We start from the raw sequence: 24,065 nt of genomic DNA, 5'->3' as shown, positions 1-24,065 counted from the left end.
ATCAAACATTTTTCTTTAAAAAAAAATATGACTGACATAGAAAACAGAAAAAACAAAAATATATATTAATGTAATTATAATAATTTATAATATCTAATATAAAATACTAATATATATGACATTTACATATAAATATAAATATATTAAATATAAATCATGAGCATGTGAAGCATTGGGAATAAATGAAAATAAATGCAAGAAAATAAAAATAAATAAATATCAAACCATTTATCTTTAAATAAACATGACACTGACATAGAAAAAACACTATATAACTATAAATGTAATTTTATGTAATAATTTCTAATATCTACTGTAAAACACTAATATATGTGATATATTTAAATATAAATAAATATAAATATATTAAATATAAATCGTGATCATTTGTCTTTAAATAAATATGACATTGACAGAAAAAACACTAATAAATATATAGTGTTATACAGTGTCTATATCTATCTATCTATCTATCTATCTATATATATATATATATATATATATATATATGTAATATTATATATAATATTTTTATAATTATAATTATAATTAAAATATAATTATATATAATAGTTTCTAAAATCTAGTATAAAACACTATATATATATATATATATATATATATATGACATTTAAATATAAATAAAAATATATTAAATATAAATCATGAGCATGTGAAGGGGTGGGAATAAATCACTAATATATGTAGTATTTATATAACTATAAATGTAATTATGTATAATAATATCTTATATCTAATATAAAACACGAGCATAAATCATGAGCATGTGAAGGGGTGAGAATGAATCAAAATAAACAATTAAATAATATTTAAATAACATTTATATTTAAAATATATTAATATAAATAACATTTTCAATTGAAATCATTTTCAAATGAAGTGCTGGGAATGAATAAATAAAAGAAATGAATGTAAAAATATATATTATAAAAATTAAATTGTAATCATTTTTAAATAACATACCATTTTTATATTTAAATAAATAAATAAATAAATAAATATAATACTGACAGAAAAAAGGTCACTGAAGCATAAACACAGTGACGGCTCCATAACAGAAAAAAAGCAGCTGTAATCGACTTGTAATGCAGGAAAATAACTGCACTGAGAACATGACAGAACCGAGATCGAGTTCCCGAACAAAACAAAACATTCCAGAACAAACAACAGGGAATGTAGGAAAAACAAGTAAACACTGCTCCTCTTCAAATAGTTTCAAATCAAGGTTTTGTCAAAGATTTAGCTTTTTTTAACTAGAGAGGATATAAAATTGTCAACAAACTATAAATAAAAAAATAGCTGGAATAATTGAAATAAGAAAAAATAGTGTTTGGATAATATACCTAAATTTAAATAAAACGCTCAGTTAAAATCACAAAGAAGTGAAGAGGTGGAAATTAAAGGAAATATATATAATAAATAACAGTAAAAAAAATTGAGTTATAATTAAATAACTAAATATCTAAAACGATATAAACTATAAATAAAATGTGCTATTAAAGTCGTGAGGATTAGAATTTTTAGCGCATCTCTTTTCATCACATTTGAAGTAAATGAAAACAAAAACACTTGTTGGTAACCAATTTAAGGCACATCTGGATCAATCACAACACTGAGCATTTGTTCCCCAGCTACTCATTGAATTGCACGCTGGTGGATTTGAACATCGATCGGACGATCTGCGTCAGGCACTGGCCGAACTCCTCCAAAATCATTCTCTCAGCGTGAGCCGAAGTGTACCCTTCCTTCTCGGCCTCTTCAGCCTGGGCGAGGAGACAGCCGCATGTGGCTTCCACTACATCGGGCGTGATGCACGCCAGAGGACTCCTATCAACAGAGACACCCTCGGTGACCAAAGGAATAACAAAACCCTACTGCTCTCATTTACTACCATTTGAAAAACAACCAACGAAGCACGACACAAGCAGTAGCCTGTAACCTCAATCTCGCTGGGCTCGTTTACAGTGAGACCATAAATGTGGGCTATCAGTTTATAGAAATCCATGTCCAATCAGTCTTCAAAGTGACACTGAAGGCCTCTTGATTCACATGATCTACTCAGGAACAACCTTGAATGACTTGGACCCTTATTTTTACGCTCAAAACATAATCGATATGACATCGCTGACGGTTCCCCTTATTCCTGTGAGTGACTCTAATTGCATATGTGCTTGCGGTGTCACACGGCCTGTGCGGAGGAACTGCAGGTGGGAGGGAAATGCCTACTAAAAGACCACATTGTGACACAATGTAGAGGAAGTGAGGTATATATATGTATACTGTAACAAGAATATTACAAAATATTATCACAATTTAAAATAACTGTTTTCTGTTTTAATGTACTTTAAATAGTTTAATTAGATGATGGTAAAGCTGAATTTTCAGCATCATTAGTTCAATCTTCAATGTCACATGATCCTTCAGAAATCATTTTATTTTGCTGATTTGCTGCTCAAGAAACATTTCTTATAATTATCTATGAAGAAAACTAATCTCTTTTAGCTTTTACTTTTATATTTATTTTATATTATTTTATTTTTAAACTTTTTTGAATGCATGGTTCTTTTTTTTTATTTGTAATTTTTATATGGTGTATTTTAATGTTTTATCTGATTATGTAAAGTGCTTTGAGAAGTAACATTTAAAGATGCTATAAAAAATATTATTATTATTATTATAGAAAACAGTTGCTTGATACATATTTTTTAAAAGATGATACACTACCATTCATAGGTTTGGGGTAAGTATGATTTAAAAAGGAAAGAAAGAAAGAAAGAAAGAAAGAAAAAAAAAAAACTTTTTTTCAACAAGGATGCGTTAAAATGATAAAGACATTTATAATGCTACAAAAAAAATTCAAATAAATGCTGTTCAGTTAACTTTCTATACATCAAAGAATCATGAAAAAAAACAAATCAGCAGTCAGCTTGCTTCGCAGTACACACACACACACACATATATATATATATATATATATATATATACACACACACACACATATACACATATATACACTACCGATCCGAAAGATTTATAGTTTTTTTTAAAGAACTCTCGTTTTTATACATTTTATTATCATTTTTATATCATTTTTTATATTTATATTTTTATCTTATTAAAAACAAATCTTGCTTACTCATCAAAGTTGCATTTATTTGATCAAAAAACAGTATTATTATTAAATACATAAAAAAACTGTAATATTATTAAATATTACTGCAATTTAAAATAATCGTGTACTATTTTAATATACTTTAAAACACAATTTATTCTGAAATCCCAGAAATCATTCTAATATGCTGATTAATAATCAATAATGGAAACAGTTTTTGCCGTTTAATTTTTTTTTTTGGAACCTGTGATACTTTTTTCAGGATTCTTTGATTAATAAAAAATAAAAAAATAAAAGAAAAGAAATAAAAAAGAAAAACAGTGTTTATTTAAAAAAAATAAATCAAGTGTTGGGGTTGGTACTTTTTTTTTTTTTTTTTTTTTTTTTAAATTAATTCATTTTTTAGCAAGGATGTGTTAAATTAATAAAAAGTGATGGTAAAGGCTTATGTTGTTAGAAAATATTTCAATTTTGAATAAATGCTGTTCTTTGTTACTTCTTATTCAGTAATGAATCCTGAAAAAATTATCACAGGTTCCAAAAAAAATATTAAGCAGCAAAAGCTTTTTCCAACATTGATAATAAATAAGCATATTGTGAATAAATCAGAATGATTTCTGAAGGATCATGTGACATTAAAGATTGGAGTAATGGATGATGAAAATTAAGCTTTGCAACACATTAAATTACATTTTACAGTATTTTAATATAGAAAACTGTTATTTTAAATTGTAATAATATTTCACAATATAATTTTTTTTCTGTAGTTTTGATCAAATCTATCTTTAAAAAACATTAAAAATCTACTAAGATACACATTCATATTTTATATAAGTAATAAATGTATTCTTTGAACTTGACTTTTTTAAATAAAATAATAAAATAATAAGTAAAGTTTGATAATAACTAACATATTTTAAAATAAGCATTAAATAAAAATGCACTTATTTTATAGTGCAATTATAAAATACACTGCTAATATTTACTTTTCCCTTTTTTTTCCCTTTTAACATTTTAAAACTTCAAATCAGTCAGCTTTTATTTTGGTGGGTTGCTGTCAAGTATATGCACTGTTGATGCAGATACCAGCAGCATGTAGCCTAGATGTATGTGTTCAGCTCGAATGGATTTCTTATACAGCATTACAGTTAGTCAAGCTAACATTAATAGCTGTCAGCCATGTCGGCACGCAAATGAGCGGTCTGAACTTATTTACCCAGCACATTTTTTTTTGGTCATGTATGCGCACTTGCTTATGTAATTTGCTTGTTTTTGACAAGACAAGCCTACATTTCCTAGTGTTTTGATTTTAATTTTATTTAAACAAAAATGAAAACAAACTTATTTATTATTTTACTATTTTTACATGATTACAGTTATACAATGGTGTACTATGTACCTGGTTGGGTAGTAGATGCTGGGGTCAGGCCTGTCCTGCTCAGAGCTCTTCTTCGTAGGGCTTTCCTCATAGTTTCGACAGCCCACACACTTACAGGTTGAAGTGCACATGATTTTGGCCTGTGTGAAAATGCAGTATAGAGTGGCTCCAAATAAATACACAACTGAAAATATACTACACATCAGGTCAGCTTACCTCATAACACTCGCAGTAGTTCTTCAGACATCCTGAGCGCTTGCAGTTGCAGCCTTTGGTGTGACATCCCCTCACATTCCCCTGTTTCCTACTGCCAATCTTAGGCCGAAAGGCCCCTGGATTCCTGTCCAGACAGGTCTAAAGAGCAATAAATGTGTGGAACATAGTAAGGTTGTTAGCTGCATGTAGTCAGTTTAATAAATTGGTTTATTTTGTGTGATGTGGTTGACCTTTATAGCCTCGGATCTCTCCAAGTCATGTTCAGTATTATTGAAGCAGTTTAAGCATTTGCAGTTGTTGCAGACATCTCCGTTCGCAAAACATTCACAATAACTGCCAAAGAAATTGTTTGGTTATAGCTGATTTTACAATGGTTGGGACATAGCAGCTATTTTTGTATAGAAGCATCAGTCATCATAACCAAAGCAAATGAAGTTGTTGGGTAACGCAACCATGACTCAGTAGAGGTTACATCTGACCAAATGAAAGACTTACAGTTTCAGACACTGAGATTTTGTGCAGTTGCAGGGTCGCTTTGATTTCTCCCACTTCACACTAATAAACAAACAACAGTTATGCCATCATTTAAACTGTTTTACAAAAATCTCATCGATTGTCAAGAATGAAGACACTTATACCGTCTACGTCCTTTGGTCTGTCCCTCCTCCTCATCCTGTTTTACAACCTGAGTAGGGCAAAGCTCCTGGTGAAGCTAAAAAAAAAAAAAAAAAAAAAAGAGGTAAAAATTTAATTTATTAATTTAAAATTGATTTTAACATCAGGTTCTTCCACAACATTTCAATTTGGATTAAGGTCCAGACTCGGCCATTCCAAAACATTAACTTTGTTCTTGTTTAAACATTCACTGTCAGAACAACTACTTGGGGTCGCTGTCTTCTTGCATGATCCACTGTCTCTTAAGATTTGGTTCTAGGACAGAATTTTTAGAATTTGCTGGTATAATTCAGAATTTATTGTTTCATCGATGATGGCAAGCCCAGATGCTGTAGTTGCTTTAGTTGCCTAGAAGTTACTCTGGGTTCCTTTGTGACCTCACAGACTATTACAATGGTCTTGAATTTCCTTCATTCTTCTTGACTGTGAATTTGAGGAGTGCAAACTGTTTAGAGATGGTTTTGTAACCATTTCAGACTTTGATAGTTCCCTGTTATTTAAATACAAACAAAACACTTACTGACATCTGATTATCATCCCATTGATTGAAAACACCTCTGAAAGGATAAACTCTAATTTTGCCTTTAAATTATCTGCTAATCAAATTACAAATATTTAATATCTTCTATTATTTTATTTCATTCTGTATAATAAATGTCACGATTCTAAAAATCTTAATTGTGTTTAAAATTTTTAAGGGAATCCCAGGTATTAAGACTTGTGCAGCTTAATATAACATAAATGATGCCTCTTACTAAAATATGTAGTAGAAAACCCATGAAAGATTTACTTTATTTAAAAAATTCACATTATTTTATACATATTTTGGACTATGGGGGGCACCATTATTTCGCCATGAATCACTTTAGCCTTGATGCCTTTGAGGCTTTTAGTAGACCACAGCTACTGAAAAGGCTTACAAACGGCAGAGACAAGAAACGCTAGATGCCATCCTGGCAGGATATAAACATGCAAACGCTTGTCATGATGGAGCAGCCACTTAAGGAGTTTCTCAGTGTGGATTTCGATCGATGTCCAGGTGCGTTTAGACTCCTTGTGGGGAAAAAATCATTGGTATGACATTTGGTTTAAGCATATGCTTATATCTATCGCCATCTGTAAGCTCTTTCAGCAGCTGAGGTCATCGTATCAGTATTTTATTTTACGAGTTGTGTTGTGCTAAAATAGCAACAGACAGTGCCAGTAGCTCACAGAGTGCAACCATTTCATGTAATCAAAATATGTATAAAACAATGTGGATTTTTTAAATAACGTAAATCTTTCATGGGTTTTCTACTACACGTTTCAGTAAGAGACATAATTTACCTTATATTAAGCTATACAAGTCTTAATACCCAGGGTTCCCTTTAAGCAATTTTTTGGGAGAGGCAATGTATAGCAAACGCATTATGTAAGTATAGGCCTATATCTGCTATACGATACATGCTAACCATTTACTCCATGTTTTCCAAATAAATCTACCTGTGAAGCATAAGGTCCTGGGGTGAGGTTGAATGTGACACCTGCAGATGTCTTGTGGATCTGAGGCAGCTCAGTGGACACGATTTTCCCTGAATGTCTGGCATCCGATGCTGGATAGGACATTCAAATACTTCAACAGTACATTCAACTACTAAACTAGCAGTCTATATCAGAATAAAAAAAAATCTAGCAAGTGTGTTTATTAATGTAGTAATACATTAATATTGCCTTTAGCTTTCAAAAATGCTTGAGTTTATTTTATGCTTGAAAAATTACTATTTATATAGATGACTAAAAGGCACAGCAACAAATAAGGTCTGTTCAACCCTAATGAGCATGGAAAGCATACAAAATGGCCATGAAACACTAAATTATCATGGTTTTGGCAGTAAAAAAACCTTATTGAGCATTACACAAAGACCTCAGGGGAAAAATAAATGATCAAAAATGCATGACATGACTTTCAAATCAATTAAAAGGTCTACACTTTATAATCGGTCAAGTGTATTTAAGCATAATCATTTCACCTTCTCCAGTGGGTGAGTGGTCCTCAGTAGAGCAGCTCTGGTCAGACTGCTTTGGCAGAGACTCTGTGTTGACAACCGTCATCAGAGAGTGAGGAATCTGATCGGGACTGCTTTGGTTTAGCACAATGACCTGCCCTCCACCGGTCACATCACACACAACCTGCACTGGCTGTAACATCTTAAAGAAGATGGACAGCTTCATCATTTATGGAGTGGCTATTAATTGTCCATTAATTACGAATTCAACTGTGTTTGAGTGTGTGATAATTATACAGTTGAGGTTAGAAGTTTACATACACCTTGCAGAATCTGCAAAATGTCAATAATTTTACCAAAAAAAGAGGGATAATACAAAATGCACAGTATTTTTTTATTTAGTACTGACCTGAATAAGATATTTCACATTAAAGATGTTTACATATAGTCCACAAGATAAAATAATAGTTGAATTTCTAAAAATGACCGTTTATAAATTTATAAATGCTTGATTCTTAATACTGTGTTGTTACTTGAATGATCTACAGTTATGTTTTTTTTTTTTTTTTAGTGATAGTTGTTCAAGAGTCCCTTGTTTGTCCTGAACAGTTAAACTGTTCGTTGTTCTTCAGAAAACCCACACATTCTTTGTTTTTCCAGCATTTTTGTGTATTTGAACCCTTTCCAACAATGACTGTATGATTTTGAGATCCATCTTTTCACACTGAGGACAACTGAGGGACTCATATGCAACTATTACAGAAGGTTCAAACCCTCATTGGTGCTCCAAAAGGAAAAAGGTGGGGGTGAAAACTTTTGGAATCAGGGTAAATTTAACTTTTCTCTTCTGGGAAACATGTAGGCCTAAGTATCTTCTGTAGTTTCTGAAGGGCAGTACTAAATAAAAAAAAGATATTTAGGCAAAATAAGAAAAATGTACACATCTTTATTCTGTTCAAAAGTTTTCACCCCGCCCCAGGCCAAAGAATTTGTGGGACCTGAAGGATTTTTCTGAAGAACAGCAGGCAGTTTAACTGTTCAGTACAAACAAGGCACTCATAAACAACTGTGACTAAATAAATAAAAAAAGGGGGGTGGATCATTCAGGTAACAACACAGTATTAGGAATTAAGTGTATGTAAATTTTTGAACATTTTTATAAATTCAATAAAATAAACTATTATTTTCTTTTGTGGAATATATGTATCTTTTTGAAAAATATCTTATTCAGGTCAGTACTAAAAAAATAACATGCATTTTGTATCATCCCTCTTTATTTATGGTGTATGTAAACTTTTGACCTCAACTGTATATACATATATATATATATATATATATATATATATATATATGCAGGGCATTTGAGAAAGATAATACCTGACAAATACTTGTTGTCTCAGCTGGAAGTTTCTGGTCATGAGATGAGACAAGAAGAGCATGAGGCAGATCTCCCTAAAAGATTATATATGAAGAATCCATTAAGTCCCTTTAAAGCCAAGGTTCACATACATAACACAACATCTTCAGATTGCATATTACATCATGATGTCTGAATCCTTGATGTGTAGAATAACCCTCCAGACTGTAAACATCTGCACCTTCAGAGCTCATACTGGTAGCAGCTCGACAGAAATCTCCCTGCGGGAGAAAGAAATCAGCAAGGTCGTACTTATTTATTGAGTTGAAGACATGAATGAGATTTCAGATTTCACATAGTAAATACTTTCAATTTGTGCACACTCACTGATGACATGCCATAATGAAAAGCCTCCTGGGATGGCCAGGCGCTGTACGGTTGGCCTATTACATGCTGATAATGGCTAGACTGAGCTAGTAAGTATTCAGGATAGGATGCTGAGCTAAAGTGTGCTACTGGAGGCAAAGGATCACATGTTAGCGGATGCAGAATCCTGTATGTGGTGTAGTCGCCCTCCCGCAGGGGTTCTTCCATCCTGGAGTATCCAGGTTCTGAATGCATCCCATGACTGATGAGGTTTGCCATTCTTGGACTTCCATGGGTGTCGTGCAAGGGAACAACAGACCCTTCAGATGAGTCTCTTCTGTAGCTGTACTCTTGGTCCTCCGACTCATTCATTCTCCTACTCTAGATGGCACTGGAAACACACAGGAATATAAGAGAAAACAATGTTAATCTACAGATTATGTATGTCATAAAACAGTCTTCATTTTAATGTACATTTTAGTCATTCTGTTCTTTTGTCATTTTTTATTAAATGTTATACAATACCAGTCAAAAGTTTTTGAACAGTAGGGTTTTTAATAATTTTTAAAGAAGTCTCTTTATTTGATCAAAAATATTGTGAAACTAATATTGTGAAATATTTTTACTATTTAAATAACTGCTTTCTATTTGAATATATTTTAAAATGTAATTTATTCCTGTGATCAAAGCTAAAATTTCAGCATCATTACTTCAGTCTTCAGTGTCACATGATCTGTCAGAATCATTCTAATATGCTGATTTGTTGTTCAAGAAACATTTATTATTATTATCAATATTTAAAACAGTTGAGTACACTTTTTTCGGGATTCTTTGATGAATAGAAAGATCCAAAGATCAGCATTTATCTGAAATAAAACGCTTTTGTAATATTATACACTATACCATTCAAAAGCTTGGAGTCAGTATATATTTTTGTGTTTTTTTGTTTGGGAAATTATAGAAATGTAACTTTTATTTAGCAAAAATGCTTCAAATTGATCAAAAGTGATGACAAAGATGTGTATAATGTTACAAAAGATTTCTATTTCAGATAAATGCTGTTCTTCTGAACTTTATATTCATCAAAGAAACCAGGAAAAAAATCTACTCAGCTGTTTTCAACATAATAATAATAATAATAAATATTTTTGAGCTGCAAATAAGAGTATTAGAATGATTTCTGAGGGATCGTGTGACTGGAGTAATGATGCTAAAAATTAAGCTTTGAAATCACAGGGATAAAATACATTTTAAAATATATTCAAATAGACAACAGTTATTTTAAACAGTACAAATGTTTTAGAATTATACTGTTTTTGCTGTACTTTGGAGTAAATAAATGCAGGCTAGGTGATTAGAAGAAAAAAAAAAAACTATGATAGTCTTACTGTCCAAAAACTGTTATATTTTGTTTCATTTACAATTACTTTTATTCGAATTATTTGTAATATTTATTATTTTTAGTAATCAACACTGGTCCTGACTAATCAATGTAAAGTTATGCTGAATATAAATTTTTCTAGTTATTCTCTTCAGTAAACTATTCCATTGTTAATATATTCATTTTGTGTAGTGAAAAGGATATAAAAAATCTAAAATAAAATATACATAGATAACAAAGTATTTTAATAAGATGTTTTGTTTATCTACTTTGAGGAGAGCTTGTTATGCTAGCGATTTAAGTTAGCTAATCATTCGTCCACCTCAAGACTTTAATATAACGTTAATATCAAATCTGCGGACACTATAATAAACTTACCAGATAACTAAGTGCGTAATTGATCTTTGGACCGTTTAAAATGACAAGATTATGTTATCTGAGAAGAGTTTGGGATGTTTTACGACGTTACAGATACTGTAAAAACGCGCGAAACTAACAGGATTTAAAAACCACGAGACGTCGCGCGCATCCGTTTTTTTACGTATGTACGTACGTTGTTTTATTTTACATATCCGCTTTGTAAACAATATATTTAGGTGATTTAACGCTGCATGTTTACACAACATTATTAGACCAAGAGAATTTAGCAGCGCTAGTACCACCTCGTCTCATTTCTAATGCATTATCCATATGAACTGGTTAATGTTTGAAGGTTGGACGCTTATGCAACTAACCCCGCCTCCGGATGGACTTGAAGTTGTAAAGCACTTTAAAAGAGCGCGATTGGAGTGCTCCCTTAGGTCTTGAAGATGAAGATCAAGTTTTCCAAGTGTCACTCGGTGCTCATCACGGGGGCAAGCAGAGGTCTCGGACTGCAAATGGTCCGACAGCTGCTCGATACGCCGAACAGACCCCAAAAGATCATTGCAACCGCTCGGAATCCAGCCGCTGCAAAGGTAGGCCATTGTTACAGTGCACGACAGCAGTTATGCACAATGCAAATAACTGAGCAAGTTGCTTAACGAGGCTTAACGATTATGGTTTGCTGTCATTGTCAGGAACTGCAAGAACTTGCCAAATCGCATCCAAACGTTCATGTTTTGCCTCTAGGTGAGTTAGATTGTCACGTGACACTTAACAAAATACGTGAATTATTAAGCGAAGTAAATTATTAAATATTCCACGTATGCATCAAGACGATATGTGTCTTAGAATTATGTTTGTATTTAGTTCACCGACTACTTTCTTTGTTTGAATATTTCACTTCATTTATATATATTTCAATGATTTTTTAACAAAAAAAAGAAACAAAAATGTATTATTATTATTATTTAATAATTAAAACGATGTTTTTTAAATACCACCTAACCTCCACTATAATTCATAAATAAAGCATACTGAAATATTACTAGTGGAGAGCAATTCTTGTATATGTCCAGTAGGTGGAGATAAAACACAAAGAAATGTGATTCTTTTTGACATATACCGTTTCATTTCCACAAAAGCTTTATATATTCCCTGGTAAATCATTATATCTATACAGTTATTATCTATAGGATTCAAATATTTCTGGAAATTATAGGAATATCAAGGTTTTTTAAAAATAGTTTCCAAATAGTGAACAGTGTTATTTTTGTATTATTTATATACTGTTATAGTATATATTAATATTTTAAATGAGCTTTTTTTTAATATATATTTTCATTTTTATATGTTCAGTTTTCAGTTTAAGTAATTTTATGTGCAGTTTAGTTTTTTTTCTATTTCTAGGTTTTTTGTTTGTTTTGGTTTGTTTCGTTTTTTTAACTATTAAGCTCAAGTTTATCTGAACATATTTATTATAAGTTACTTGTCATATACTGTGTTTTTTTTTTCTTAGTTTTTTTCCCAAGGGTTCTTTTTTATTGTCAAGTTTAAACCTGAATGTATTTTTTTATTTACTTGCCATAAACTTCTTCTTCTTCTACTTCTTTTTTTTTTTTTTTATTTTTTTAGTTTTTTAGTTTTTTACAAGTGTTTTTTTTTTTTTAATTATTATTAAGCTCAAGTTTAAACCTGAACATATTACTTAAGTTACTTGCCATATACTTTTTTTTTTTTTTTACATATATTTTTTTTGTACCCCAGGTTTTTTTTTTTATTATTAATCTGAAGTTTAAACCTGAACATATTTATTTAAGTTACTTGCTATATACTTGTTTTTTTTCCCTCCTTTTTTTAACTTTCATTTTATTTATTAATTTATTTTTTTCCCCAAGGGTTTTTTTATTAATCTCAAGTTTAAACCTGAATGTATTATTTAAGTTACTTGCCATATACTTTTATTTTTTATACTTTATTATTTTTTTAATACTTTTACATTTATTTAATTTATTTTTAGTTTTCTGGGTTTTTTCCCAAGGTTTTTTTATTATTAAGCTCAAGTTTAAACCTGAACGTACTTCTTTAAATTACTTGCCATATTCTTGGTTAATTCCAAGCTTTATTTCAATGGCTTAAAACGATTTTTAATAGTTTCAGTTAACAATCCTAACTCTGGTCCTCAAGAAATAATAGACAGTTGTATAGTGAATAAACATTTTTATAGTTATGCTCTTTTGTGAACTATTCCATTGGCTATTTATTTCTTGTGTGTAGATAAATAAGCCATTAAAGATGTTTGATTTGAGTTGGTTCTATTTAATGAATTGGATACAAACTAGTTCACAAATCACTCCGTCTTTAACATTTCAGATGTCACCAGTGACAGCAGTGTGGATGCAGCAGCTCATTCAGTGGAATCCATTGTGGGCGCTAATGGCTTGAACTGCTTAATTAATAACGCGGCGATTAACATGACGTCTGAACTGGACACGGTCACTCGAGATGCCATGATGAAAAGCTATGAGAGTAACACAGTGGCTCCTCTTTTTGTGACCAAGGTAATACGACTGGATTAATCACCGTCTGTAAGCATTGTTCTACAAAACAGTATTTTAATTTTCAGTATCTGTTTGTTTAAATCAAAACCCTGTGATGTTTTTCAGGCTTTCCTGCCGTTGTTGAAAAGGGCGGCAGCTGAAGGCAGCAACATGGGAATCCAGAAAGCTGCAGTGATCAATGTGTCATCCGTACTGGGATCTGTGCAGCTCAACTGGGGCGAGGGTGCGAGCTACAAGAGTTACGCATACAGAGCATCCAAGGTAAAACACCCATTCAGTTGCTTTGTGAGCAATATCCTAAACTTCTGCATACTTAACTTTGATTTTTACATATTCAAGAGTGCCTTGAATATGGTTACAAGGTGTTTGGCTACCGATCTGGAAGCTGAGAAGATCTTATGCGTCGCCCTTCACCCAGGTTGGGTGCGTACTGATATGGGAGGACCAACGGTGAGCCTGAATGAGCCAGTTTATTAATTTTCTTGATAAAAATGACTTCGCTTTAACCCGTTTTCTATCATTTTAAAGGCACCTTTGAGCCCAGAGGAGAGCATATCATCAGTATTATCCGTCATTTCTGAATTAACGGAGCAACATCATGGAGGATTCGTGGATTACACTGGGAAAAGCTTACCCTGGTGATGTCCACATTGTCTGCCACACTGACCAAGTGCCAGATGACCGCTGAGAAGCTGAGATCAGAAGAACAGCCTGCCGTATTAATTATTCATGTTTCCACCTGTATGTCCTGACCATGAAGTGAAATAGTGAAATAACCTTAGATCTTAGGAGAATTGAATTGGGGTGTGTTTATACTTTGGAAATAAAGAAGTAATAGTCTGTCATGGGTATTGCCTTTTCTATGAATATAAAATAAAAGATAATAAGACAGACAATAAGGTGAGTCGAATGCCATTTATGAGTTTTATTTTTTGAATCCATCTCCACATCAGCCGTCAAGTGATTGTGACAGATTAAAGTTGCGTGGTAATATTGACAGTTTAGCTTGTCGGGAACAGTGCGGTGGAGAAGACGTTGAACGTAAATGCAGCCTCTGAGAGCGAGTTCAGTCGGGCGCGGTGGAGGTCACGGTGTGTCGGTGCTGGATTCAGTCAAAATTAAGCTTGACTTATTTCCTCTGATGTGAGAGAGGAAGGCAGACTGTCAAGAGCTCCAATTTCTGCAGAATGAAGTACAAATGTGAAAATTAGAACACTTCCATGCAGTCAAATTATATTGGGTGAACAAGAAGGTCTTATTCGCGTAAAACCTTCAGACATTTCTTGTCCTTTATGTGTCTATTAATAATGTGACGAATTTGATGGTGTCAGCTAGTAGTGAAAGTAGAGTTGAATTCTAAATATATGAAACTGCCTTTGATTTGGTCTGAAATGAACTGGTGGAGAATTTAAGATGGACTGACAGGAATGAATGAATCATGAATTTCAATAGGCCAACACAACAACAAAATAAGGTGTTCTTTTTAGGTGTTCCCTTCTTCATGTTTGAGTGAGATTTGAAGACTTGGAGGTAAAGAGTGTTTCAGTAAAATCTTTACTTTTTTAAATTTACTTTTAGATGGTGTTTGCATATAAATGTATCTTAACAATGATAAAAATCCATTCACTGCTTTTTTTAATACCCACAAAACCTAAACTGTCTCAATTATCAAGCCGTTTTGCTTTTCTGAGCAGTATGACATCATACTGATCAAGTCCCGCCCACAACCGCGAATGGACTGCCCTGTATTCGCATATTTTTGCCAGTTGTACGCTTGTCCACCATTTTCTCCATGCTTGAGCGGGTGCAGCGACAACAATGTCTCGTAAGCAAACCAGGCATTTTGTAGTTGGATGTAAAGACATAAGAGTCTTCATTTTCTCCCAATATGAGAGCCACTGAGGACGCAGTCAATTAGTTTAGTTTTTGATAGTAAAGCGCTACCGAATACACTGTGAGGGGCAGGGAGAGCAAAGCTCATTAGCATTTAAAGAGACAAGCACTGAAATCGGTCTTGATAAGGCAAAAAGCGTGTTGTTTTACACGACCATTGAGGAATTTTAACCAAAGTATATTGCGGACACTTCATGAAGAACCTAAAGAATCATACCAGCAATTTTAGCATTTTGTGTATTTGAACCCTTTCCAACAATGGCATTATGATTTTGAGATCCATCTTTTCACACTGAGGACAACTGAGGGACTCACATGCAACTGTTACAGAAGGTTCAAACACTCACTGATGCTTCAGAAGGAAACACAATGCATTAAAGGCAGGGGGTGAACACTTTTGAACCACATTAGGATGTGTACATTTTTCTTATTTTGCCTAAATATCATATTTTTTCATTTAGTACGGCCTTTCAGAAGCTACAGTAGATACTTACCCACATGTTTCCCAGAAGAAAAAATAAGTTACATTTATCCTGATATTCAAATTCCAAAAGTTTTCACCCCCCATCTCTTAATGCATTGTTTTTTTTCTTCTGAGGCATCAGTAAGCTTTTGAACCTACTGTAATAGTTACATATGAGTCCCTCAGTTGTCCTCAGTGTGAAAAGATGGATATCAAAATAATACAGTCATTGTTGGAAAGGGTTCAAGCACACAAAAATGCTAAAAAAAAAAAAAAACAAAGAATTTGTGGGGCCTGAAGGATTTTTCTGAAGAACAGCGGGCAGTTGAATGGTTCAGGACAAACAAGGGACTCATGAACAACTATCACTAAATAAAAACACAGCTGTGGATCATTCAGGCAACAACACATTATTAAGAATAAAGCGTATGTAAACTTTCGAACAGCATCATTTTTATAAAGTCAACTATTTCCTCTTGTGGACTATAAGTAAACATCTGTTATGTTAAACATATTTCAGGACAGTACTAAAAAAATGAACATGCAAGGTGTATCTAAACTTTTGACTTCAACTGTATATTTATATATTTATAACAACTGCACTTACCTTTTAATTTGAGATAGGAAATAAAGTCTATGATAGTGTGGACAATATCCTCATCTGATATCCTCAGAGCTGCTAAAAAGCAGAAACAAGATTGTATGGGCTCATTATCATTTATTATTTTACTTACAAAGCCTTATTACAACATGTGTGAAAGAAGTACATTAACGATTAATGCATAACATAATCCACTTCCCAGCCTTTCGAGAGCCTAATACACCATATAGAATAACGATCTTAATTAAAAACAAATCCGTTTTGGGTCCCTACAGGCGGTGCATGTTTCTTACCTGTCTTAAAATCTTCCTCTATGGGCATTTCTCTCTTGCCTGCCAGTCCGTGCTTGTCGCTAAGGCTCCTGTGGCTGTCTATGGCATCTGATCACAAAGCAAAAGCACACATAATCACACTGATCATTTGAACAGCCCGCTGCGCACCACGACCAGACCCTGACGCCCCGGCTGAGATTCATAGACCTGCCTGTGGCACACATATGTTCCTAATGCGACAAGTCATTATCCGAGGAATATCTTTTTTTGTTTGGTTTCTGTTTTTCGGGACAGATTCAGTAGAGCAACCTGCAGGATTTGAGTCATGGAAATTGCGTTTTTGTTCCAATGCGAAGCACACACTCATACACCCTTGTGAAAACGAAGCGCGCTAAATTGTATTTAATGCACATTTGTAGTGTACTTCAAATCTGTATTTGCAGATATTATTTAAGTCCACTTAAGTCCATTTTTATGACTATGTTTCTTAACACACTTAAGTACACTTTTAAAAATTGCATGTAATAATGCCAAATTTAAAGTTGCACCTAAAAGTACATTTCAAATCATGTTTTAATAATATTTTGTAATGTTTTTAAAAAGTACATTTATTTTCATGTGTTGACTAACGCACATGTAGAGTACTTAATTATAATTTTAACTAGTGCTTTTTATACTACACTTAAAATTAATTTATTTTAAATTACTTACAAATATATCTTAATACATGACAAACGTTTCAATAGAATTACATTAAAGTATATTTTAATTTACCATAAATGCTTGTCACTTCATTTTACACCACACTTTAACCATATTTCAACAGAAAATAGAAGTAATTTAAAAAATTACATCTAAAGCTGTACTTATAGTGGGTCAAAAAGCACTTTTAAGTTCATCTAACTGCATTCAATATCAATTTAAACTAATAAATTCCATTTAATTGCAAACAAATTGCAATTAAGTGTTTGAAAACACTAAATTTAGTTTGCACTTAAGTGCTCATTTTATAAGTATTCTGAAGTGTACTCCTTTTTCACAAGGGCACCTAAAGAACAGCGAAACTTACAGCAAAAGCTCACAGCAAGTGGGCAAACAGAGAAAAAGAGTAAAGCGAAAGATAGAGGATGTAAAAAGAGTGAACTCACCTTTAATATACTATGTAACGCAAGGAAAACATCTTATATATTCAGAAAGAAACCTGCTGCTAAATGGGTTAGTAAGAAAAATTGATTTGATTTTTTGAAAGTTTATGAAGAATACTTCATGCATTTGCACACAGAATATGTAGCTAAATTATGCCCTCAAACAGCATAATAGCAATGACTGATCTTTCCAGTATAGGTGAAAAGATCTGTCTTTAATTCACGCCGAATGGAAGTTTCACCAGCTATGCAAAACAACACAAAGAGCGAAACGCCACAGAGCAATTTCTCCTCTGACTTCAATAACCTGCAGGTGCTATCTTACATTGACCAAGCAGATCTTCTCTCCCCCTTGCACTGGGAGTATCCTTAATCTGTATAAGGTGATCAATACGACCTGAAACACAGGGAGCTTATGTAACTGACCTACACAGGTGAGCTCAACATCAGTGCACCCCAACACATTTCATCATAGACAGCGGATGGTACAGACAAACTAAAGAGTCCAAGGTTTAAAAAGCAGACCTGTGAGCTCAAAGCAAGAGTAAAGCCAAATAAATGAAGAATGTATATGTTAAAACAGTTACATAAATTATACGCAACTGTTTTTAATAAACAGCTATGGGGAAAGATAGAGGGTGGTAATATTGGAGAAGACCGAAAAAAATGTAATGTGGAACTCACGAGGACCGAGTAGATACCCAGCACTGTTGAGGGTCCATCCTCTCTTCTCTTTTGCCTGTTTTATAGAATATGTAGTATATAAATATAGAAAGCTACTGTAAAAAAATCTTTGTAAATTATGGTGGTTGCCAGATATTCACTGTAAAACTTCAGATATTACAGGATGACATACAGGTCCCTTTATTTTAGAACTGATAGCTGCATATTTCATTAGGTGATATGATGTTAATATACCAGTCTGGTTGAACTAGTTTTTACTTATAGAAACCATCAATTTGATGATATTTTATTGTAAAATTACATATAGTGCAATGTTAAACTATTTGCAGTTCTGACACATTTTTACTGTAGCATTTTTAGAGTTTTTTCTGCAAAAGCTACAAACATTTTTACAGTGTAGGGATAACCGGGGCTAGTTGCCACAAACCTCATATTCTTAGTAACTTTCCAATCAGAACTCAAATTACACAAAAAACTCTTTCTCCAGCAATATCATTGTATGATGTTTGAAAATCCTAATATCATAGAGCTTACTTCAAATATGTTCATATTTTAGCCTTTATGCAGATTTTTAACTAAGTGTGTTCTTAAAACTGGTATTTATAACACTTCTCGGGGCAAGTTGTCACATGTTTTAGTTGTTTTAAATGTATACAGGTTATCAAATTAAGTATTTGTTTTACCACAACTATTTTACGTTACCTTTTACATTTATGCTATTTAATATTTTTTCCGAAAACCCAACAATACTCTATTTAATGCCAAGTCCAGTTGTGACAACTTACTCCATAAAGCGCGACAACATTTCTATTTATTGGGTCATGTTGTCACAAATTCAACGTGCATTCTTTTCTTTTTCTTAAGCAACAACGGAGGAAATATTATATATTTATATCAAAGACTTTAAGTTACGTTAAAATATTAACAGTTCTAACACATTTTTACTGTAGCATTTTTAGAGTGCAAAAACTACAAACATTTTTACAGTGTAAGGATAACCAGGTCTAGTTGTAACAAACCTCATATCTTAGTAAAATAGACGGTTTTGAATAAGAACTCAAATTACACACACACACAAATGTTTTCTTTAGCAGAAGTTTTGTATAGCTAATGATTCAAAATCATAATATCATAGAGCTTAATATAAACAACAGCTTCATATAATCAATTTTAGCTATATATGCATATTTTAATTAATAGTTCAAAGTTTATCAAAACGTGTATTTTCAACAACTTCGGGGCAAGTTGTCACGTGTTTTAGCTGTTTTAAATGTATAACGTTCATTAAATTACAATATTTGTTTTTCCACAACTACTTTACGTTACATTTTACATTTATGCCATTTTATTTTTTTCCTATAATATTCTATTTAATGGCATGTCCAGTTGTGCCAGCATGTCTAGTTATCGGGGCATGTTGTCACAGAAGTCAACGTGCATTTGTTCAGTGTAAATAATAAATATTAATAACAAAGACTTTAAGTTACGTGTTAAAACTGAAAAAAAGAGATTATGCGACTATGAAAACAATTTATTTTGGTAAAAATTGTGACAAGTAGCCCCGGTCTGCACTGCCTTACGAAAACTAAATTATTTCGTTATATTAAAAGTGTTTTTTGGCATATTTATTACCATTTCTATAAATACTACAAATTCCATGGTTAAACTATGATTAGTGTAGCAAAACCATAGTTAATTTGTGGTTACCATGGTTTAAAGTTTGGGTTTTATTTGCAGTAAAACCATATATAATGTATTACAAGGTGTTTCAGTGGAGTGTTGTTACACAGAACAGTTTCTATATCTTTACGAAATCACTGTTTCAACTTTTCTGATTTAATCTCCATTAAAACATACATTATTAAATGATGAAATTAATAATTTTGAATCAAAGTAACTTACCGCAATCACCATTCCGAGTGTTTCCGTAAGAAACGCGCACACAATAAGAGACACACAAACACCACCGACACACCTGTGCATCTGAAAAACAACATCAGTAAAGCATTATGAAATATACAGAACATGCATAATCAGAAGAAAACAGAAAGAAGGAGTCTGAGAACTTACCCTGAGTATCAGTTTGGTCTTTGGAGAGTACAAACACGAGTAGGCTAATATTCCTGCTGCTGCTTCTTGCTCCTGGTCCTCTGATGCTCCAGGGACCCGGCGCCTTTTATTGAAAGGGAATGTCTCACCTCTGACGTACTTACGTCAAAAGGTGACATCGTCAGGCTCTTCATCAATGACGCCAGAGCAAATTAGCAACGATTGAGTCTGTTTACGTCCATGAGATCAGTTGATTATAGTGTTATTGATTATTGCAGTCATAAAAAAAAAAGTCCCAACGAACACCTGTCAGATCTATGTGAGGAAATTATATTATGGATTTTACATTTTCCAGTTTGACATTCCTAGTTCAGCATAAGCTCACAGATTTTACAGTAACAGAAATATTATTTTACTTCAAATGTTCTTGAAATGTACCACATGCATGCTTTTAAAGGATTCAAGAAATAATGTTATTGTTGATCAGAAAATTAATACATTTCAATTAGGTTATTTTGCAATTTTTTGTGAATGTGTGAGAAATAAAAAAGGATGAATCTTTTGTAGTATATATATATATATATATATATATATATATATATATATATATATATATATATATATATTGTAATAAAATATTTGTATAATTTTATTTCAGGCTTTTTATGAACTTATTCACAAATGCACATATTTGTGTCACAGGTTACTCCTTGTAACATAAGCAAGCCGTACCTTTTTTTAAAAAAAGTCCTCACTTTTTTTCATCTTCTCAGTAATTCTGCCGTTAAGAGCTCCAGAGGTTAATGTGTATTGATAACTGCAATGACCTTTGCACCTGCTCAAGTCGCCCTTTACAAGAGTTTCCTTGTTATTGATCCATTTTTACTGACATTTTAACACATGCAAATACATAGAAATAATACAGAGAAACCAAGGACATTTTGAAATGCTTTATTGAGTGCTGAAGGCATTATTGTTCATACGGGCGGATTGTACATTCCAGCAAAGCGCAGTTTTACAAAGCCGTTCATGCATTTGTTAAGACCTAGTGACCTTATGATTCTTTCCCACTCCAGATAATCATACTGGCTGGCAATCATGAAAATAACAATTATTCCCAAAATAATGAACAAGATGAATAGAATTCTGATAGCTCTTCTCCAAAGGCTTTGTTCCCTCTGATGGAAAGGACTCTCAGATTCCTCATTGTCTATTTCCATATGTTGAGTCTGTATGACGTTGTCCTCCATCTCCTTCTCAGTGTCTTGAGAGCTGCGTTTTTGAGTGTCTCCACGACATGTCTTCTGATGATGTCCCTCACCAATTGGATGGATGACGGAGGCTGCTGGCAATGAAGTCCTTGATGAAATGAAACAAGGGGGCATACAATTCATCATCTTTCTTTTTAAGGAATCAGTTAATACAGCTGTGGTGTCATATTTTAATTTAGAAAACCACTTTTGCAGATACAAAATGAGATTGTGTAATATATTCTGCATTAGATCAATACTAATTGAAAAAAGAAGAAAGAAAAAGAAAAAGATGCCTACCTGTTGTCATTTGCAAGATGTTCCTGGTTTAAATCCGGTTTTGATGTTTCACGCACATTAATGAGTAATCTGAAAACTGCTCGAGAACGGCAGTGAGCAGGACAGCAGGATTTCTCTGGCTTTACTAACTTTACGTTCATGGCAGGTGTCGTCTCATTGACCTATGAGACAAACATTTTAATATCATTCCATTTGTCATATAATTTCAGCCACTGTGCAAATGATAAAATGGCTTTTAGGGAATTCAACGGTTACATTCAAAGAAGGTTAAATGCTATAAATTTTAGACCATTTTTAATGGTTCTTCAAGATTTTTAATGGTTTTTAAATGTCTCTTATGCTCACTAAGGCTGCATTTATTTGATCAAAAATACAGAAAAAACTGTAATATTGTGAAATATTATTACAACTTAAAATAACTGTTTTCTGTTTTAATATACTTTTAAAATAGAATTTCTTTCTGTCATGCTAAGCTGACAGATAAAATAATAATAATAATAATACTGACCCCAAACTTTCGCCAGATGTAAACATACTGGTCCCGATGCACTTCCTGTTTCTTTTTTTTTTTTTTTACTTTACACAAACATCACAAAAAAATGCAACCAACATAACATTTGACTGGATGAAAATGTTACATTAGCACCTTTAAGATGTATTTGTATATGTAATATAAAATAAATCAATAAATTACAAAAAAAAAAAAAAAAAAAGGAAGCGCTTCTGGACCAGTGTTGTTTACATCTAGCGACATTTTAACCTTAAAGTATCACAGGTTCCAAAAAATATTAAGCAGCACAATTGTTTCCAACACTGATAATAAATCAGCATATTAGAATGATTTCTGAAGGATCATGTGACACTGAAGACTGGAGTAATGATGCTGAAAATTACAATTTACACCATATATACACATTAAAAAGAGCTATTTTAAACTGCAATATTATCTCACAATGTTGCATTTTTATCAAATAAGCCTTGATGAGCATAAGAGACTTCTTTAAAAAAACAATAAAAAAACGCAATGTTGTTTTTAAATATTAAATATTATATTAAGTGGATAATATTAATGAATTAGCATGGAAATAAATTTTAAAAAACGCTTAGGCTATTTTTTTACTATTATTATTATTTTTTTTTATGAATAAAAGTTTGAAAGAACAGCATTTAAAAGTATTTCTTTGAGAAATATTAAAAACCCTACTGATCCCAACTTCTGAACAGCAGTGTATGTTAATATATTAAGATGGTGCATAATTACAATAACGTTTGTCATGATTAATCGACTTACAGTTTGAAATAAGACGTAACATTTGTTATGGTTACTCGACTTCCGTTTACCAAAACATCTACGAAAATGCGAGCAAACGTTTGGAAAACGTCGTCGTTACTGAATCTTTTGAACGCTGTTGAACCCATACATACTTCGCACCCTCAACTAACGTTACTTCAGACGGTCCCCTCAAATTCAAACGAAGACGGTCAAGAAGTGAACTAAAATAAAGCCTTAGTGGAATTAACCAAAACCCAGTAACTACCTCAAGTCCCTTCAAGTCTGTCCTCTGCTGCATTTGTGTGTTCTGTGTATCTGTTAAGAGACAAAAAAACAAATCGCCAGTTTGACAAACGATCCCGGAACATATAAACTTAAAATCATCTGCCTGCTGTTGCTATGGTTACCACTTCGCGGAACACGACGTTCTCACGTAAGCGTCCACTTTGCGTCAACTGAACTCAACCCAAACCCAAATTTTTAATCTGTTTTTGGACTTATTGAAACATTGTTTGATAACTATTACCTTACCAGAAACTCCTTCCTAAAATGTAAAGACATTTTTTAACTATCCACCTTATTTTTCCTGTAAGAGTGGGCGTGGCCATTTGTACATTTTATGGGTGTGGTTTCCGATCTCATCGGCCTCCAGCTATTTTAAGTTGTACAAAACAGCTCCTTGCTGTTTGATATTGTCTTACTGTATTATTTTTAATGTGTTAT

The 24,065-nt window shown here is 32.6% G+C and overlaps 4 protein-coding genes across 7 annotated transcripts; 1 reads left to right on the top strand and 3 right to left on the bottom strand.

Annotated features, from left to right (window-relative positions):
- Positions 1 to 909: 909 nt before the first annotated feature.
- tesmin (testis expressed metallothionein like protein) lies at positions 910 to 11,364 on the bottom strand. 3 transcript variants are annotated; one of them, XM_051099856.1, is made up of 12 exons: positions 11,226 to 11,364; positions 9,132 to 9,501; positions 8,927 to 9,025; positions 8,765 to 8,839; positions 7,412 to 7,589; positions 6,885 to 6,994; positions 5,366 to 5,439; positions 5,223 to 5,282; positions 4,958 to 5,060; positions 4,728 to 4,865; positions 4,533 to 4,651; positions 910 to 1,848 (listed from the first exon to the last, which is right to left on the bottom strand). In XM_051099856.1, exons 2-12 carry the CDS (start codon positions 9,480 to 9,482, stop codon positions 1,653 to 1,655), a joined length of 1,503 nt encoding a protein of 500 aa, XP_050955813.1. In that variant the 5' UTR covers positions 9,483 to 9,501; positions 11,226 to 11,364; the 3' UTR covers positions 910 to 1,652. The 3 variants fall into 3 exon arrangements, with proteins under 3 accessions (XP_050955813.1, XP_050955814.1, XP_050955812.1); XM_051099857.1 differs by lacking the exon at positions 11,226 to 11,364 and adding an exon at positions 11,045 to 11,150; XM_051099855.1 differs by lacking the exon at positions 11,226 to 11,364 and adding an exon at positions 10,870 to 11,007.
- On the top strand, positions 11,125 to 14,252 carry zgc:110339 (uncharacterized protein LOC550490 homolog). Its single transcript, XM_051099861.1, has 6 exons — positions 11,125 to 11,447; positions 11,550 to 11,601; positions 13,225 to 13,412; positions 13,518 to 13,673; positions 13,752 to 13,862; positions 13,941 to 14,252. Exons 1-6 carry the CDS (start codon positions 11,301 to 11,303, stop codon positions 14,052 to 14,054), a joined length of 768 nt encoding a protein of 255 aa, XP_050955818.1. The 5' UTR covers positions 11,125 to 11,300; the 3' UTR covers positions 14,055 to 14,252.
- Positions 14,253 to 14,317: 65 nt separating this feature from the next.
- On the bottom strand, positions 14,318 to 20,628 carry gal (galanin/GMAP prepropeptide). Of its 2 annotated transcripts, XM_051099867.1 has the most exons (7): positions 20,541 to 20,628; positions 20,373 to 20,453; positions 18,471 to 18,525; positions 18,112 to 18,183; positions 16,663 to 16,749; positions 16,376 to 16,447; positions 14,318 to 14,592 (listed from the first exon to the last, which is right to left on the bottom strand). In XM_051099867.1, the coding sequence occupies exons 2-7, from the start codon at positions 20,451 to 20,453 to the stop codon at positions 14,531 to 14,533; spliced, it is 429 nt and encodes a 142-aa protein (XP_050955824.1). In that variant the 5' UTR covers positions 20,541 to 20,628; the 3' UTR covers positions 14,318 to 14,530. The 2 variants fall into 2 exon arrangements, with proteins under 2 accessions (XP_050955824.1, XP_050955825.1); XM_051099868.1 differs by lacking the exon at positions 18,112 to 18,183 and having other exon boundaries at positions 20,541 to 20,623.
- An 861-nt stretch (positions 20,629 to 21,489) lies between these two features.
- Positions 21,490 to 23,793, bottom strand: si:ch211-107e6.5 (uncharacterized). The gene is made up of 3 exons (XM_051099866.1): positions 23,608 to 23,793; positions 22,070 to 22,230; positions 21,490 to 21,878 (listed from the first exon to the last, which is right to left on the bottom strand). The coding sequence occupies exons 1-3, from the start codon at positions 23,638 to 23,640 to the stop codon at positions 21,497 to 21,499; spliced, it is 576 nt and encodes a 191-aa protein (XP_050955823.1). The 5' UTR covers positions 23,641 to 23,793; the 3' UTR covers positions 21,490 to 21,496.
- Between the last annotated feature and the right edge of the window lie 272 nt (positions 23,794 to 24,065).

The sequence above is a fragment of the Labeo rohita genome, chromosome 25 (genome assembly GCF_022985175.1).
Source record: "Labeo rohita strain BAU-BD-2019 chromosome 25, IGBB_LRoh.1.0, whole genome shotgun sequence".
In the NCBI taxonomy this organism is placed as follows: Eukaryota; Metazoa; Chordata; class Actinopteri; order Cypriniformes; family Cyprinidae; genus Labeo; species Labeo rohita.
The sequence above is the reverse complement of the archived record's forward strand: the minus strand, read 5'-3'. Positions and strand labels throughout refer to the sequence as shown.